Source organism: Cebus imitator, unplaced genomic scaffold (assembly GCF_001604975.1).
Source record: "Cebus imitator isolate Cc_AM_T3 unplaced genomic scaffold, Cebus_imitator-1.0 Scaffold339, whole genome shotgun sequence".
Classification (NCBI taxonomy): domain Eukaryota; kingdom Metazoa; phylum Chordata; class Mammalia; order Primates; family Cebidae; genus Cebus; species Cebus imitator.
The window spans coordinates 2,372,320-2,391,006 of NW_016107654.1; the positions used below are offsets into that span (position 1 = coordinate 2,372,320).

The 18,687-nt window shown below is 61.5% G+C and overlaps 1 protein-coding gene across 5 annotated transcripts in view; it reads right to left on the reverse strand.

Moving 5' to 3' along the window:
• Positions 1-18,687, reverse strand: part of KCNT1 (potassium sodium-activated channel subfamily T member 1) — a 70,437-nt gene that overhangs the window by 12,166 nt on the left and 39,584 nt on the right. For all 5 annotated transcript variants that reach the window (XM_017505680.2, XM_017505685.2, XM_037730274.1 and 2 more), the window contains 12 exons: positions 13,309-13,473; positions 12,888-13,024; positions 9,824-9,887; positions 9,561-9,669; positions 8,800-8,908; positions 8,400-8,549; positions 7,801-8,039; positions 6,271-6,505; positions 4,040-4,145; positions 1,431-1,603; positions 559-630; positions 229-363 (listed from right to left, as the gene is read on the reverse strand). In XM_017505680.2, the coding sequence (XP_017361169.1) occupies positions 229-363; positions 559-630; positions 1,431-1,603; positions 4,040-4,145; positions 6,271-6,505; positions 7,801-8,039; positions 8,400-8,549; positions 8,800-8,908; positions 9,561-9,669; positions 9,824-9,887; positions 12,888-13,024; positions 13,309-13,473 (1,694 nt within the window). The remainder of the gene's footprint in view (positions 1-228; positions 364-558; positions 631-1,430; positions 1,604-4,039; positions 4,146-6,270; positions 6,506-7,800; positions 8,040-8,399; positions 8,550-8,799; positions 8,909-9,560; positions 9,670-9,823; positions 9,888-12,887; positions 13,025-13,308; positions 13,474-18,687) is intronic.

Below are 18,687 nucleotides of genomic sequence, written 5' to 3' on the forward strand. Positions count from 1 at the left end.
TGTGGTTGTGGCTGTGGGACTGTCAGGGAGAGCCAGTGGTTGTGGCTATGGGGGTGTCAGGGTGGGGCCCATGGTGGTGGCTGTGGGGGGTGTCAGGGCGGGGCCCGTGGTGGTGGCTGTGGGGGGTGTCCGGGCGGGGCCCGTGGTGGTGGCTGTGGGGATGTCAGGGCGGGGCCCGTGGTGGTGGCTGTCGGGTGGTTTGGAGCCGAGCCCGGAGGCCGCGCGCACCGGAACATGGTCTGCACATTGACGATGGTCTTGGCGTCCGCCATGTAGTCCTCCTCGGCGCTCATGGTGCTCTCCTTATCCACCACCACCAGGTTGTCGGCGTAGATGATGCCGCACTGCAGCAGGCTATCCAGGCTGGTGGTGGGACGGGATCCCCATGCCTGAGGATGTGGCACACTCCCCACCCACAGGCCTCTGGGATTTGGTCAGGGAGGCAGGAGGACCTCAGCCCCCCCACCCCCACCTGCAGTCAGGTGCCACCCCAGACGTTGGAAGAGGAGGGGAGGGTGGGTGTGGAGCCCTCCTGAGCCATGGCTGACCACGCCTTACTTGTCCACGGAGCCCTCCATGTAGTAGACCATGGGGAAGCAGCAGATGGCTTCCAGGAAGTGGTGGTCGGGCCTGTGGGGACAGTGGTTCTGGAGGGGCCCATCCTGCTCCAAGGCCCACCCTCCCAAGGCCCCTTGGGGCCCTACCCTCCATGCACAGAGCTGGACCAGGAAGAGGGCCCTCAGAACCACGGTATGGGCCCTAGGGGGCGGTGCTTTAAGGCCAATGGGCCATTCTTTATTTTGTTCAAGGGGAAACCAAAGCCTGGGAGGGTGGACCTGCTGAGGTCACACAGCCAAGATGACCCTGGGCTCAGGTGTCAGGGCCCTCGGGCCCCCTGGGCAAAAAGGTGCTCGGGAGGAAGAGCCATGTGTCCCCCCATCCCTGGGGCTCAAAGTGAGTGGGGCAGGAGGCAAACAGGACAGAAGGAATGACAAGGGAGGAGGAAGAAAGGGGGAGAGAGGACCAGAGCAGGGGGGACTGGGAGCCACAGGAGCTGAGAGCAGGGAGGAGCTGAGGGCCAGAGGAGCTGGGAGCGGGGAGGAGCTGGGATTGGGGAGGAGCTGGGAGCAGGGAAGAACTGGGAGTCTGAGGAGCTAGGAGTGGGAAAGAGCTGGGAGCAGGAGGAGCTGGGAGACAGAGGAACTAGGAAAGAGGAGGAGCCGGAAGTGGGGAGGAGCCAGGAGCAGGAGGAGGGGGGAGCAGGGAGGAGAGCCCCACTTTTTAGTAGTGGGAAAGCTGAGAGAACTGGGCCAGAGTCCCCATGCTCCCATGCCCTCTGTGAAGGTAAGGGTGGGCCTGGTGGGGGAAGCTGCTGGCTGCAGGTCTGAGGGCCCTGGTGGGCAGGGTGGGCTGAGCCCCGGGAGCCTCACTTGTTGTCCAGCAGCAGGACGATGGGGTTCAGCTCCTTGCGGGACCTGTAGTAGGCCCGCAGTGGCACGATGAAGTTGTACAGCCCATTGCCAGCTGTCTCTGCTGACACGATGATCAGCTTGTTCTTGAACCCATAGGCCTTGGCGTCTTCATAGCTGTTGTGCTTGCAGCCCTGGGGGCAGATGCTGGAGTCAGGGCTGGCTCCTCCTGTGGCCACTGGGGCCCTCTCAGACCCCTCACCAAACAATCCCCACAAACACCCAACCACCAGACACCACAGCTGTGCCCACAGGTGGCCCAGAGCAGTCATGTCAGGGTGGAAAGAGCGGCATCCATGGGAACCTGTGGTTTTGGCACATAGCTAGAGAGCTAGGCATGAGCATAGATACATATCATGTGTGTGCATGCACACATTTTCTTGTTTTGTTCACCAAGAGGCTCAGAGCGGGGATGCCCCAGCAGCATCGAGCACACCACGTGCCCAGATTTTGGTTTCTAATCATCATTTTCCACTAAAAGGAATCAGGGTTCTATGGAGAAGCAGTTGATTCCAGAACTGGAGCAGGGGAAGGCCAGAAGCGGGCTGGAACATCTCAGGTTGGAAACACAGAGGAGCTCAAAGGATGAGGGGGTCACGTCAGAAGCACCCAGAAGCCTCTCAAAGGCCCCCACCATGCCCAGTGAAACCGGGGGTCCAAGCATCAGAATCAATAATGACCTGTCAGGGATGACGCCATTGCAAGGGTCAGTGACAGTGACATTTACAACCCACAGAGTCAGCCAGGAGCCCAAGGGTTGTAAAGGACACACACACAGGGTAGGGGGACCCCTCCATGGCCAAGTACTAACGCATAGCTGGAGAGAGATTCTGAAACTGGAAACCATCCACTGATGGCTGGCATGGTGGCTCACACGCCTGTAACCCCAGCACTTTGGGAGGCCAAGGTGGGAGGATCACTTGAGTCCAGGAGTTTGAGACTAGCCCAGACCACATAGGGAGACCCCATCTCTACTAAAGTAAAAATAAATAAATTAGCCAGGTGTGGTGGTGCGTGCCTGTGGTCCCAGCCACTCGGGAGGCTGAGGTGGGAGGACCCCTTGAGCCTAGGGGGTGAAGGCTATAGTGAGCTATGATCCCACCACTGCAATCTAGCCTGGATGACAGAGACCCCATCTCAAAAAAAACACAAAAAACAAAAAACAAAAACAACAACAAATAATAAAAAAAAAAAAAAAACAGTGATTGACACTGAAGCCTCATGTCTACTGGTTTGTTTTCCTGATCTCAACATGTCCCCCACAGAGAAGCTGCTAACTCCAGAAGGAAAACAGTAACTTTTACGGTGGGGAAACCCCGCCTGCCATGAGATCCAAGTTAACGTCACCAGTGACCTGACAATTGACCCCCCAAGCTTCCAGGGATGGCTGGCCCCGCATGCAGGCAGCGTCCCACCACCAGGAAGCGTTGGCAAACCCACCCGCCACCAGGTCAGTGGTCCCTGCTCTGCAAAACGATGATGGTCAAGAGACCTCAGGGAACATTCCAGATTGAGGGAGAGCAATGAGAAAGGAGCGCTAAAACACAGCGGGACAGGCTCCCAGCAGAGATAACGCTGCCACGAAGGACAAGGAAGGCCGTTGGGGCCCTCGGCACAATCTGAACTTGGACTGTGGATCAGACACTGATGATGGCCTGGGCCCCCTGTCCTGACGACTGAACTGTGGTTACAAGGTGGTCCTTGATCTTTGGAAACGTATGTGGATGTATTAGGGGAAAGGGGAGCGGTGGCTCCAACCTGTTCTCAAAATGGTTCAGAAGGCCGGGCAGAGGAGTTCACGCCTGTAATCCTAGCACTGTGGGAGGCTGAGGCAAGTGAACCACCTGAGGTCAGGAGTGGGAGGCTGAGGCGGGTGGATGACCTGAGGTCAGGAGTTCAAGACCAGCCTGGCCAACATGGCGAAACCCCGTCACTACTAAAAATACAAAAAATTAGCCAGATGTGGCTGGGCGCAGTGGCTCACGCCTGTAATCACAGCACTTTGGGAGGCTGAGATGGGCCGATCACTAGGTCAAGAGATTGAGACCAGCCTGGCCAACATGGTGAAACCCCGTCTCTTAAGAACACAAAAATTAGCTGGGCGTGGTGGTGCGTGCCTGTAGTCCCAGCTACTCGGGAGGCTGAGGCAGGAGAATTGCTTGAACCCGGAAGGTAGAGGTTGCGGTGAGCCGAGATCGTGCCACTGCACTCCAGCCCGCACAACGGGAGTGAAGCCCCTCTCAAGTCATAATAATAGAAATAATAATAGCCAAAGAGTTAAGAAAACAGATGCTCCAACACAGAGACCGGGAGAGCGCACAGGGGACAGGAAGGGACCGTCTGCTGACCTGGGGGCACAGAGACCGGGAGAGCGCACAGGGGACAGGAAGGGACCGTCTGCTGACTCTGGGGGGAGGGTCTGCTCAGCTCCCTTGTTGCATTCGTGCAGCTTTGCTAGAAGTTTGCAACAATGTCGAAATGCAAAACGACAAAAGAGAAATCAGGGCAGGTGTGCACAGCCTGGTGCTGGCGTCCGGGGCTGCAGAGCACGGCAGAGCAGCCAGCCTTACCTTGTCCAGCCGCAGGCAGCAGAAGGGGGCTTTCACAGGCAGGAGGTGGCACAGGGTTGGGGAGCTGCCGATGTAGGGCGAGTTGGGGGGGTATCCCTTCACGTACCTGGGAGGAGACGGGAGCCCTCAGCACAGCTGCGCGGAGGGGGCTGGGTCTGCTCTGGGGCCCCCCTTGAGCTGGGGAATTCAAGGCACCCACTCGACCCACAGCCACACTGCTCGGGGGCATGGTGACCTGGTCTGCCCTCAACCACCTGGGCATCAGGAAACGTTCCTCCAGCTGAGCCTGTGGCCACCATGTTGTGGGGCCCGTCCAGCATTGGCACCCAGGACCCAGTGTGTCCCACAGGGCAGTGCCCAGGCACCTATGCAGGTGCCAAGCCTTAAGGACCCTGGCCTGCCTGTCAGGTCAGCAGTGGCTGCAAGGCCAGGGTTGGGAAAGCTATGACTTGGCTCTGCCAGGGCCTTAGAGCACTGGAGGAGACAGCGGGGTGAGAAGGGCCCTCACTGCTGCTGCCCTCACCCAGCTGTGGGAGGGGCTGGCCACGGGGCTCACCCCTCATCCGGTCAGCCCAGGACCCCCTCAATGGTCAGCCCTTGGCTACTTTGGGGTGGGGCAGAGGTGGGGCGGGGCAGGAGGTGGGCTGTGCCCTGGGCCTATCCTTCCCTGAGGGTCTGGGGTGAGACTACGCCCAACACACACAGTGGAGATGTTCACACATGTACACACATGGAGATGCATGCACAGATAACACCTACAGGCACACTGAAATGCACACATGCGGACATATGCACAAGTGCATAACACACACAACATATACACTACACACAGACAACACATACCACACATGACACACACCACACGACAGAGTGCACCACAAACACACCACACACAAGACACATACCACACACCATACAGACCCAACACACAACACATACCACATACACACAACACAAAGCACACACACATACCACACGTGACACAACACAAACCACATCCACACACACACACAGCACATACCACACACACAGACAACACATAACACACACACCCCACACACCACATGACAACACAAACCACACACCCAGACACACAACACACACATGGACACACAACACACATGTGGACACACAACGCACATCATACACACGGACACACAACATATCACACAAGAGCACAATGTACATCACATACACATGGACACACACAGAACACACCCCCCTTGCACACCCACCCCCATGCCCTACATGGTCTTTCTACCCCCCACACCAGCTTAGACAAGGCCTTCAAGCCACAGGTGAAACCCACAGGGCTCTGTCCACCCACCCTGCCTCCCTGAGGTCGCCAGCACCGCACCTCAGGCCAGTGGGGCAGGCACTTGGGCCTTGGGCTGTTACCCATGTGCTTTTCCAGCCAGGCTGCTGTCCCCAGGAGACCACCACCCCGTCCCAGCGGCACCCAACACATACACACGCAACGGCTCAGTGTGGTTTCCCAGAAGCTGGGCTGTCATTACAGCGAGTGGACCCCGCCCCAGAGGCAAAGGCCGGGCAGAGTCAGGCAGCCAAAGGAGGGTGGGCCCTCTGGCCCTGCCGGGGCACTTGTCTGTCCAGCCTGAGGCCAAGAGGCGGAAGTTGCTGAGAACAGACTGGGGCCTCCCATCATGTGAAGCAGGAGGACTTGGCCCCAAGCCCAGGCCTGGAAACAGCTCAGGATGGGCTGTGGTTTCCAGGCCAAGACGCTGCCTTGCCCAGCGGTTGCACAGGGACCCTGCTCAGAGGACACCCACCCCTGGCCAGGCGGGCTGTGACCCTCTGTGCTCCGTGGCACTGAGGGGGAGACCCAGGGCTCGGGGCGGACAAGGATGGCTGGGGTCTGATTCAGAGTGGCTGAGCCGCTGTGGGGCTGGCAGGGTGGGTGGGAAGGGCCCCTCTCCACTGGTGGCCCCGCCAGGTGTTTGACATGCAGCCGTCGCCTCAGTGAGCTGCCTTGCCCCAATCAGCTCTGCACCCCCAGCCCCAACTGAGAAGGGTACAGTCCAGTACACCCCATCCCAGTGACACGCAAGGTGCTCCCGGGGACCACAGTGCTGTGGCTCTGATGTCTGTGTCAGGTCCCCTGAAGACCCCACGGAGCTGTCCGGAAGCAGCAGCTCAGTGCATGGGCCACCACCCCACACCCCCTCCCCCCTCCCATCCCCCCACGGAGCCGTCTGCAAGGCCACACTCACTCCACCACAGAGAGCCCCTCGTCGTCCGAGGGTGTCACCTCGTCCTCTGACTGGTCACTCAGCAGGTCGCAGGGCAGCAGGGCTGAGCTGTCGGCCAGCTCCAAGACAGGTGCGATGCTGGGTCGCCGGCTGCCTGAGCCGTTCTCCGTGGGCAGTGCCAACTTGCTGCCCCCGCCGCCCCCGACACTCTGTGTGGGCTGGTGCTCTGTGCCCTGCAGGTCCATGGCCACCGTCCCTGGAAGAGAGCTCCGTGCTTGGCTGCAGCCCGACTCCCACCCTCCAGGGCCAGTGAGTTCCCAGAGCTCAGGCAGTCAGCCAGCTCTGGAGACCCCATCATGGCCTGGCTCCTGTGCTTCAGCTGGGGGGCTTCAATCTCTCTGTGCCTCAGTTTCCCCCTACATACAATGGGGTCAGCAGGTTTTAGGGTGGTGATGTTGAGCAAACACCCAGGGGGCCCCAGTACCCCATCAGTGCCACCCAAGGCAGCTGAGGTGGCCTCAGTTCCGACTGCCTGAGGAGGGGGTTGGCTGATCCTGGGCTCAGGGGTCTCAGCCTTGGGGGCCCGTGCCGCTGGTCAGCCTGCCTGGTGGACAGGGCCAGGTGGGGCAGCCTGGCCTGTGGGAGCAGACTCAGCCACTCCTGCACCATCCCCAGGCTGCCAGGTAGGGGCTGTGGACCTCCAGGTATGGCCCAGGGTCTCTGCGGGTGCAGTGAGGGTTGTCTGAGGCACCCTGGTTTCCTGGAAGCCACCTAGGGGCAGAGGGCCCGCTGTGCAGGTGAAGACAGGGTCAGCCTCTGCCTGGGCCACTGCACAGAGGTGGCAATGCCCTGACCCGGCCTGTGGGTCTGTAGCCTGAGTGGCTTCCTGGCCTGACTTGCTCCCTAACTGTCCCCCAGGAAGGCCTGGCTGGCGAGGGGGCAACGCCACTATGGGTGGTGCCCTCAGGGCCACAAGCCTGCACCTGCTCAAAGGCAGCCTGACCCGGCCTGACCCGGCATGGCACACAGCACCCCGGAGGAGCCTGGAGGCGTGAGAAGAGGCCAAAGCCCTCAGCCGCCTCATTCAGCCAACTCCCAGCCCCGTGGATGCCAGGGCCCCAGGCTATTTGAGGGACACACGTGAAGCAGACCCTCTGGGCTGATGGGACCCTCTGGGCTGATGGGACCATCAGCGGCCTCTGGCTGAGCTGCCAACTGGTCCTGTGGGCGGCCCCACTTGGACACAGTGAGCGATGCCCGCAAAAGTGGCCACAGGAAGGCTGGGACAACTCCTGTTTGACAGACTCAAAACAGGCCCAGAGGGACTCCACTTGTCCAAGGATGGAGGCACAGGCCAAGAGGAGTTAGGTCTGGGCCCCAGCTCTGATCTGTCCTGCCGCACTCTACCTCAGCCCCAGCCCCCCCCCCCCCCCCCCCCCCCCCCACCCCCCCCCCCCCCCCCCCCCACCCCCCCCCACCCCACCTGGTGCAGGGGCAGCCAGGCCCTGGAGGAGCAAGCCCAGGGAGCCCCGCGCACAGGCCCTGGCTCACCCATGGAGGCGATGATGCTGTGCACAGGCAGGCGGGCCGGACCCTCGTGCAGCCCCTGCCCCGAGAACGCCCTCTTCTTCCGCTTCTCCTCCTGCTTGAAGATGAAGGCCGAGTTCTCCTCCTTGGTGATGTTGATGTAGAAGCAGGTGTCGGAGGCGGCCAGGATGTGCCGCGGCCCCGGGTTCAACAGGATGCTCTTGTTGTCCTCCCGCTTCAGCCCGATGAGGCACACACCGTACCTGGGCGGGGGCACCACAGCTGCAGGCACCGCCGCGCCCCGTCCTGCTCCCTGCCGGCGAATCACCAGAGTCTCCCCCCACCCCACGCCCGAGCTCCTCCGTCTTCCTCCTGGAGGCCATCTGAGGTCAGGGCCCTTGGCCGAGCTCTCCTGTCCCAGGAGTGTTGGGGACCAGAGAGCTGGGAGCAGCCCACGAGCCAGGGAGGAGCCTCAGGGAGGAGTGTGGCAGGTTTTCATGTGGACCCGGAGCCCAGCCCTGCGGCCGGCTGGCCAGGCAGGATGACTGGCTGCCCCGCCCCAGGGCCACCCCTGCCTGACTGGGCGGGTGAGCGCCAGCCCTCCGGGCGCAGCCTGGCCTTACTTCTTGTGGGCGTGGAAGGCCGCGTAGGTGAAGCTCTTGCCCTCGTACTCGCGGAAGAACTTGCTGTCGCCCATGCGGATGTGGTACACCTCGTTGCCGGAGCAGCGCCCGTACATGCGCTGCCACTGCTCCGGGGACTCCTGTCCCTCCCTGCCGGCCGGAGCGGGACCAGGGGACCGTCACCCTCAGCCGTGGCTGCCCCTCCTGCGCGGCCGGGTCTCCGGCGGACCCTCCGCTTCCCCTGGCTGGACCCCTCCCTGTGCGGGACTTTTGCCCGCCGCGCGCCCCACCACGAGCCCCTCCTCCGGGAAGCCCGTCCCCGCCCGCACGCAGGCCCTGCCTTGTCTCCCTGCGCCGGCCGGGCCATGGAGGTCGGTCCCGCGGGGCACGGGGCACTCACTGGCCGCGGGACGTGTGCACCAGCAGGGTGATGAGGGTGGAAGTGGCCGGGCAGATGCAGTTGAGCGCCAGCATGGCGTACTTGCACTCCTCCTCACACACCACGTGGTCTGCGGGCAGGAGAGGAGGGCGGTTCACTTGCCACCCTGCCGCCTCTCTCCTCCCCCACAGCACCTGCCCCCTTCCTGAAGGGGCTGTGCAGACACGCCCTCACCTGGTGCCCCCCTGGAGCCCCCACGTGTCTGCCGTCCAGCTCCAGCATCTCCACCTCGAGAGTCTCTGGACACCAATAGTTACTTGGCCTGAGCCTCTGTGGACCTCCCACCATTCCCGTGCCTCTCTCCAGCTCAACAAGGAGCTCCAGGGCTGGGTGGGTCCCGGGCACGCCATGTGGACCCTAGCCCTGTCCCTTGGGCACCCCATGTGGGCCCTGTCCACTTTCTCTCAGGCACCCTGAGTGGGCCCTGCCCCCTGCCCCCGGGGGGCCCAGTGTGGGCCCTGCCCGTAGAGGTGCTCATCAGATGGTGCTCCTGTCCCCACCTGACTCTGACGCTGCCTTCACTGACCCCAGGGCCCCAGTGGGAGACTGTTCATATGAAGAGCTCAGACCTCATAGCCCGCTTCTTGTGTGCGGTGAGGATGGGGTGCACCGTCCCCTCCAGCACCTCCTGGTGTGCTTGTGTGAGGGGCTCCAGGCCAGCCCCTCCCGTTCCCCACACCGCGTGCCCAGCTGCGTGCACACACGCCCTGCCCCGGACGCACCGGCGAACTTGACGTGAAACTTGTTTTCAGGCTTGAGGATCTGGACGTAGAGGGGGCAGTTGGGGGCGAAGTCCTTCACGGCCCAGGCACGCAGGATGGTCTGGTGGTCCTGGTGGGGTGGGTGGTTGGTCAGTGCAGGACGGCTGGCATCTGTGGGTCGCTGGGTGGCACCAGCAGCCTGGGGCAGGTCTCTTCCCTCCGGGACCCCGATTCCCCACCCCACGGTGCCCTTTCCGCCCAGGTGGGGCCTCAGCCTCACTCACTGCTGCTGTGCGGTCCACCTCGTTCCTGCTGCTGAGAATGAAGCAGGCCTCCCCATTGTCCATCCTGCAACACACCAGGGCCTGAGCGAGGGTGGAGCAGGGGAGGCGGGCAGCACAGCTGGGGGGGCGGGGGTGAAGGTGAGGTGGGGAGGGGAGGGCCTCCCCGGGAGGAGGCCGGTGCAGCAGGTGTGTAGGAAGATTTTGGGAGGACGGGAGGATGGGAGGATGGCAGGCAGGGAGGACGGTGGGCCGGCAGGGAGGACGGCGGGTGGGCGGGGAGGACGGCGGGCGGGTGGGGAGGATGGCGGGCAGGCAGGAAGCCCCTGCTCCCCGCTGGTCAGGAATCACAGTGCCCCCTCAGTGGACATCCCGGTACCCTCCCCACCCACCTGCATCACAGCGCCCCCTGGTGGGCATCTTTGTGCACCCTCCACCAGCAGGCATCCCTGTACACCCTGCCCAGGTATCCCAGTGCCCCCCCATAGGCATCCTGGGCCTCTCTAGACTCCCTGGCCCCTCCCTGACAGGCTCTGAGCTGGGTCAGGACTCCCGGACACCCTAGGGAGACTCCAAGCTCTGACACTTGAGAAGGCACAGGACCCAGGTCTGTCCCCTGAGCCTGTGCAGGCTGATAGCAGGTGGGCGCTGGGGGGCAGATGCCACAGGCAGTATGTCCTGGAGACGCTGGCTGACAGTTTCTCCCAGCCACAGCCCTGAGTGGGGAGCCCACGGCGCTTCCTGAGGCAGTGCCGGCTCTTCCTCCCCCGAGCCGTGTTCTCTGAAGCTACCCCCCAGCTTGCTCCTGAGGTGGCTCAGGTAGGAGGGGCGTTGAGAGGTCTGGGAGGGGGCTCTGCTGGCGGGGGCTGCCTGGATTTGTCCACACTCCCAGCTGTCAGAGGCTGGGGGTCCACGGTTGGCAGGAGCAGGCCTGGTGGAGACCCCACCTCACTGTGTGCCAGTTACACGGGCACCAGGGCAGCTGACCTGACCTGGGCACCGGCTTCTTGGGTGCCCATCTTACCTGTTGCCATTAGCTATTCACCCAGGGCTGGGCTGGGGTACAGAAGGGAGGGAGGAACTTAGGGGCAGAGACCCTGTCCTCTCCCTGTCCTGGCCACCCTGTGGTCTGAACACCTGGGTGATCACTTCCAGCCTCTCCATGGTCTCCCCAAAGCCCAGCTGCAGAAACTGACCAGTACTTATGAGATGCCATCTGAGAAGCTGTCGCCTCCTCTCAGGGCAGGGAGTCCCACCTCATCACTGGCATCACTGTCTGCTCTGCAGGGGCCCAGGCCCCGCACCCACAGCCCTGGGCTCTTCCCTGTCTGGCGGGCATGGCCTATGCGCCTGCCCTCTCCCCACTCCCTGGGCCCAAGCAGTTGTGTTAACCTGTGTGCTGGGGACAGGATCACAAAACAGACAGTGTTCTATAGCCAGTGGGCCCAGCTTAGGGCTCTGGACATGGCAGGGGAGGGGAGCGATGGAGAGAGACCCTGGGCCACTAAGGACACATCCAGCCTCCTGGAATGAAAACGCTGCCAGGAGCAGTTTCCGGGGAGTGTCCCAGAAAGTGCACCAACACGTTCTGGAAAGTTCCAGGTAACAATACGCTCTTGTTACCCTGTCACTCTGCCAATCTGTCTTTGAAAGGAAGCTCCATCTGCAGCCCCCATTCTCCCACCTTGACTCACAGCAGCCGACTCTCCCGCCCCTGCTCTATTTCGAGCCTCTGCAGAACTTGACAAAGAAAATTTCCCTAAATTTAAGAAGGAGATGTTGAGAAAAAAAAAAAAAGAAAGAAAAAATTTCCCTAGACTTGGAGCAGAGGAGGGTGGAGTTTGCACAGGCTGCCCTCATCCTGCAAGAGGGAGACGGAGACTCAGCTGGGGCAGCTTGCCCAGGCTGCTCCACAGTGGGTGTGGGGCAGGAACAAGGGGCCTGGCTGCAGGGTCCTGCTCATCTGGGCTTGGAACCTGAGCCAGAGAAGCTGCAAGATGCCCCAGGTGGTCCACCCCAGACAGTCCACCCCAGACTGTCCACCTTAGATGGTCCACCCCAGAGTCCACCCTGGACTGTCCACCTTAGATGGTCCACCCCAGAGAGTCCACCCCAGAGAGTCCACCCCAGACAGTCCATCCCAGAGTCCACCCCAGACAGTCCACCCCAGAGAGTCCACCCCAGAGAGTCCAACCCAGACAGTCCACCCCAGAGAGTCCACCCCAGAGAGTCCACCCGAGAGAGTCCACCCGAGAGAGTCCACCCCAGACAGTCCACCCCAGAGAGTCCACCCNACAGTCCACCCCAGAGAGTCCACCCCAGAGAGTCCACCCGAGAGAGTCCACCCGAGAGAGTCCACCCCAGACAGTCCACCCCAGAGAGTCCACCCAGACAGTCCACCCCAGAGAGTCCACCCCAGACTGTCCACCTTAGATGGTCCACCCCAGAGTCCACTCTGGACTGTCCACCTTAGATGGTCCACCCCAGAGAGTCCACCCCAGAGAGTCCACCCCAGACTGTCCACCCCAGAGAGTCCACCCCAGACAGTCCACCCCAGAGAGTACACCCCAGACAGTCCACCCCAGAGAGTCCAACCCAGACAGTCCACCCCAGAGAGTCCAACCCAGACAGTCCACCCCAGACTGTCCACCCAGACTGTCCACCCCAGAGAGTCCACCCCAGAGAGTCCACCCCAGACTGTCCACCCCAGATGGTCCACCCTGGAGAGCCCACCCCAGACTGTCCACCCAGAGAGTCCACCCTAGACAGTTCACCCCCAGATGATCCACCCTGGATGGTTCACCCCAGACAGTCCATGTTGGCTGGTTCACTTCAAAAGGTCCACCCTGGGAATGGTCTACACTGCTCTCATGGCTTTCACTGGCCAGGAGAGCAATGGTTGATGCCCCAGCCCCGAGCAGCCGACCTGTCTCAGGAAGGTGCCCTCGTGCCACCCGCTTCGCCCTCACACTGCCTCCTTTACCCCAACACTGCCCCCTCTGCCCCTCGCACTGCCCCCTCTGTCCCCCACACCCCCTGCGCCACCTCCCCGTCCCCCAGCACTCACTTGGCCCGCATGAGGTCCTGGTCTTTGAGTGCAGAGCCCTGGAGGTAGATGACCCGCTGGGACCACAGTGGGATCTGCAGGACTCTGCGCACCTGGACGTCCATCTCCGTGGGGCACAGGATGACCACGTAATAGTCCTGCCGGCCAGGCGCAGGGTCAGACCCTCTGAGCCAGCCCCTGCCTGTCCTGGGCGGCCCTGCCTTCAGGACTGTGTGCGCCCACCACCTCTGGGCCCCAGCGCGCAATGTGATCTTGCATCTGGTGGGAGGGAATGAAGGGGACCCCACAGGACCCTCCCCACTCAAATGTGGGCTGCCACCCTCACTGAAGGGGTAAACTGAGGCTGAGAAGACTCAGGGACTTGCCAAGCAGTCCTGGGGATAAGATGGCATCTCTGGGGGCGGCGGTCAGTGGTCCTCACCTGGAGCCGGGGGTGGGCGTAGAACTCGTTCAGGAAGTCCATGAGGAGGTCGATCTTGAGGGAGCTGACACACAGGACCACGTGTTTCTCCGTCTGCGCGCGGTGGCGACTGTAGTTGCCCCCCGACTTCTGCCGCTCCATCCAGAGGTAGACGAGCTCCTCGAACTGCGGGCGAGAGCTGGGTGAGTGCCAGCGACCAGGCCGGGGGCAGCGAGGGCTCCCGGGGAAGCACCTGGGCCCCCCAACATGACTGTCTGCTGGGGGCCGGGGGCAGGGCCTGCTCAGCGGTGGTATCTACATTGGGGGGCCTTTCCCACACAGAAGCTGCAGGTGCTGACAGCCCCAGACAACACAGAGCAGGACGCAGGCCCAGCTGGCAGGATGTGTGAAGGGAAGAGGGCAGCTGCAGATTCTGGAGTACACTGAGGGTGGGGATTCTCCGCTGTGGAATTAGGGATCCTCCTCCTGACGGTAAGGGCGGCCAAATCAGGAGTCAGGCCCCGGTCCTTCAGGCACTCGCTGGCCTCACAGTCAGGAGCTCGCGTCCAGGTAGGGAGCGGCTGGAGCCTGTGGGTCTGACTCCGCCTGCCCCGGCTCATGCTCCACAGACTCAAAGGGGACAGATCCGAAACAGAGGCCATCGGGCCTTGCAGCACCGGCCCGGCTTGCCTGGAGGGGACAGCCTCTGGCTTTTGAGACGGAGTCTCCCAGGCTGGAGTGCAGTGGTTCGATCTTGGCTCATTGCAGCTTCTGCCTCCCAGGTTCAAGCGATTCTCCTGCCTCAGCCTCCCGAGCAGCTGGGACTACAGGTGTGCACCACCACACCTGGCTAATTTTTGTATTTTCAGTAGAGTTGGGGTTTCACCATGTTGGCCAGGCTGGTCTTGAACACCTGACTCGGGTGATCCACCTGCCAAGGGCCCCCAAAGCACTGGGATTCCAGGCGTCAGCCTCCACGCCTGACTGAAAGTCTCTGGCTTTTCCAAGCATCAAGTTCATTCCTTCATTTCACATATTTTATTGAATTGTTCTGTGTGTGTGACAAGGTCTCACTGTGTTGCCCAGGCTGGAGTGCAGTGGTGCGATCACAGCTCACTGCAGCCTCGACCTCCTGGGCTCGAGCCATCCTCCGGCCTCAGCCTCCCGAGTAGCTGGGATTACATGTGTGCCAGCACCATGCCCAGATAGTTTTTTTTGTAGAGATGGGGTCTCACTACATTGCCCAGGCTGGTCTCGAACTCTGGGCCCAAGCGATCCCCCTGCCTTGGCCTCCTGAAGGGCTGTGATTCCAGGCATGAGTTATGGTGCCCGGCTCCACTGACCACGTGTGAAATGGACACTGGTGGGAGCTCCTGTGCAGTGTGGACCAGCATGGGTGATGAGCTGTTATCTAAATGAGACCATCTTGTCGCTCTTATCCAGCGCCTGCTTCCTTCCAGTGACAGGACTCCACTGCCTTACCACACGGAACAGGTCCACAGCTGGGAGGTGCTCCAGACTCCAGGGCGACTGGAACAGAGGCTCCCCGCGGATGGTGCTGGCAGAGGGCTCTGCCGTCAGACACCCCAGGGCTCGCGTCCCTGCCTCCCATGAGTCTCAGCTTCCTCACCCGCGAGATGGTGGCTTGGCACTTACCTCCAGGGCTGCCGTGAGGACGAAGGAACTAATGCCGGCAGCTCTGTGGTGACCCCTAAAGGTCACATCTGCCCAGACCTTCGCCGCGATGACCTGGAAATAGGTCTCTGTAGCTGTAATTAGTTAAGATGCGGTCCTCCTGGGTTAGAGTGAGCCCTAAATCCAATCAGCGGTGTAGAGAAGAGGCCAGGTGCAGACAGGGCGGAGGCTGAGCTTTCTACCGCACGGAGCCCCAGGGATTGCGGCACCACCAGAAGCTGGAGAGTGGCGTCGGACGACCTCCCTCAAAGCAGCCAGAGAGGGCCGGCCCTGCCAGCCCCTCAACTTCCGATTCTGGTCTCCAGGGCTGGCAGAGGATACATGTCTGCTGTCTAAGCCACGTGTCTGCCTTGGTGGTCAGAGCTTGGAGGGACGCTTCTGGGAGACCCCCAGCTGGCATCGCTGTGTTCCAGCAGGGACACTCGAGAGCCAGGGCCTCAGAGTTGTCACTCTACCTCAGGGGCTGTCACTGGTGAATTCATCTCCGTGGAGACCAAGGGCAAGGGCACCGCAGCCCGTTACCATTGCCAGTGAGAGGCTGTCTTTCCAGAGTCATTTGGGGGAGGCAGGGAGCGGCTCAGATGGTGGGGTCAGTGGCATCACCGTCCCGATCACCCCAGCCCTGCCAGGGACAGCATAGGTCCACCTTGGGCCAGGTTTGAGCACCAGGCCTGGCAGGGCTGATGGGACAGATGGTGCACTGGCCCCTAGCGCCCGCCTTCCACATGTCTTGCTTAGGGCTCGTCCCACTCCGGGCCTGCTCTGCCTGCCCCACATGGGAGGAGGGAGACGGGCAGGTGGCAGCTGATCTGAGGACCCCACTGTGGACACAGCCCAAGCTGCAATGACAGCTCCGCATGCAGGCTGCTGGGGCGTTGCTGTCACCATGGCCACATCCGTCGATGCAATCAGTTCATAGAACGATGGTGCATTTGTTCAGTGAATTTCCCTGAAGAGCAGTCCAGGTGTGTTGGTGGCTGCAGGACTCTGTGAACCTGGAGTCACTTTTTTTTTTTTTTTTTTTTTTTTTTTGAGATGGCGTCTCTCACCCAGGTTGGAGTGACCTCGGCTTGCTGTAACCTCTGCCTCCTAAGGCTTAGGTGATCCTCCCGCCTTAGCCTCCCCAGGAGCTGGGACTACAGGTGTGTGCCATCACACCTGGCGAATTTTTCCTATTTTTGGTAGAGACGGGGTTTTGCCATGTTGCCCGGGCTGGTCTTGAACTCCTGATCTCAAGCGGTCTACCCACCTCACCTTCTGAACTGCTGGGATTACAGGCATGAGCCTTGGGCCCAGCCGATTTTTCTTCTGAAACAGTCCCACTCTGCTGCATAGGCTGGAGTGCAGTGGCGCGATCACAGCTCACTGCAGCCTTGACCTCACGGCTCAAGCGACTCTCCTGCCTCAGACTCCTAAGTAGCTGGGACTACAGGTGTGTGCCATCACACCCACCCAGCTAGCTTTTGTATTTTTTGGTAGATATGGGAGTCTCTCTATATTGCCCAGGCTGGTCTCAAATTCCTGGGCTCAAGCCACCCTCCCGCTTTGGCCTTCCAAAGTGTTGGGGTTACAGTCGTGAGCCTCGCGCTTGGCCTTATTTCTTGATGGAGATAAGGGGAGTGGGGGCCCCTGATGCTTCAGGAGCAGATTGGGAAGGCGGCCCCAGCCTGGAGGCTGTGGACACAGCAGAGAACACGGAACATGCGATTTGGCCCTTACCTGCCGGTGCCACGGTCTCCTGAGAAGCACAAGAGAGCGCGTCCCTGCTGCTTTATTTGAAAGTGACCCTGGGGTTGGCTGGGGCTCCTGTTCACTTTGGGGTGTGTGGAGGGGGAGAGGAGCCGGATGGCGTACAACGATGGAGCTGTGTGTGGCTGGGCTGCGGGCCCACAGGGAAAGGGGGATGCATCGGCCCTACTGACCCACCCTCTGACCTCGGCTGGGCCTCGGGCCTCTCGGAGGCGTCTCTGGAAGGGCTTGTGGGGAATTCAGAGACTGGAGAGGCCAAGGTCTCTGCAGAGCAGCCGAGCACAGCAGCCTCAGCAGGTGCCGGCCACGTGGCGAAGTGTGGGCAGGGGAGGACCAGGGACAGAGGCTGGGGGCCCATAGCAGTGTGAAGGGTGGCTCTAAAAGTGGTCCCCCCTGGACCTCAGAATGGGACCTCATTTGCAAAAGGGTCTTTGCAGAGGTGATTATGGTAAGAATTTGAGGTGAGATTTATGGACTGAGGCAGGAGGGCCGAGGTGGGAGGCAGTGTCATTGCAGGGAGTGGCCCTCACCACGCTGTGCTCCTGGCCTGGCTCCCACCCTCGCTCCTGACCTGCAGGGAAAGGAGCAGAGTGTGGGGTATCGGGAAGCGGGCATCAGAGGGGAGAACCCATCTCCACCCCCACCCCACGCAGTGGTTCCGGGTGGGTGAAATCCTGCAGGTGAGAGGCGGGCTTCACACTTTTAGAAGAAAGCAGGAAGCCAGGTTTATGATCGAGAGAGGGAATGATCTTTGTAGTCAAGACAGGAAAACAAACTGTAAGGAAACACTGGTGAATCTGTTAAAATCAAAGCCAAGCCGCCTGTAATCCCAGCTGTTTTTGGGGCTGATGCGGGAGGATTGCTTGAGCCCAGGAGTTGGAGGCCAACCTGGGCAACAAAGTGAGAGTGAGGACCCCCCCATCTCTAATTAAAAAAAATCAAAACCATTTGTGAATGGAAGATTCTGTAAGCAAAGTGAGAGGAGCGATCACGGAGCAGGAAGTAATGGGGAAGCCCCACGTGGCCGGGGTTCTTCTAGAACAGAGAGACTGGGTTCATGGGTGAGAACCGGGGGTGGCCCAGAGAGCAGCGGGCAGCTCCCAGAGATGGGAGGCTTGTGGCACCTGGTGGTGGGGGGGCCGGCAACTAGGTGGAAAGACGTGCACGCCCCCATATGGAGTCGGGGGACAGAAACCTGCAGATGGGGAGAACGTGGCCCACACCGAGGGCCGTCCAGCTGGAGCCACAGCTGCGGCTGGGATGCAGCAGGGGGAAGAGCCAGGCCACGCCCTCTGCCGTTTAGGGAGGGAACTGGGCCAAGTCTGGGGTCAGCATCGGCTCCCGGGAGGCACTCCCTGCCCGTCTCTCTGGCATCCTGCAGCCACCTGAGGGTCTGGCCACCACCTCGCCCTTTTCCTCCCACCCAGGCTCCTGAAGAACGTGCCACCGCCCACAGAGGTCCCTTCCCCCTCCTGTCTCCCTGAAAGCAGGGACCCTCCAGGGTGGGCTGGGCTGCCTGGAGGAGGTGTCAGGGGCAGTCTGGGGTGAGCACTCACAACCTGGGGCAGCTGCCCTCTCTGCCACCACCTTTCCTGCTGCAGCCCCACCCTGCCCCCTCCTCTGCTTAGTGGGCAGTGGGCCTCAGCAGTGGTGACAGGGAAGCTGCTGGGGTGGCTGGGGGCGTGCCCCTTGTGGGCCTGGCAGCCGCTGCACCTGGCTGTGGATGGGAAATTGGGCTGCCTGTCCACCCTGATCCCTCTGCACTCCGCGTGGAGCCTGGGAGGCCACCCCGGCACCAGAGACCTGCCACCTCCCTGGAAGGAAGATGCCGGCTCGTGGGACCCCAACACTACCCACCGCACGGAGCAGCACCAGATCCACCGCAGACCCACTACCCACCGCACTGAGCAGATCCACCGCAGACCCACTACCCACCGCACTGAGCAGCAGATCCAC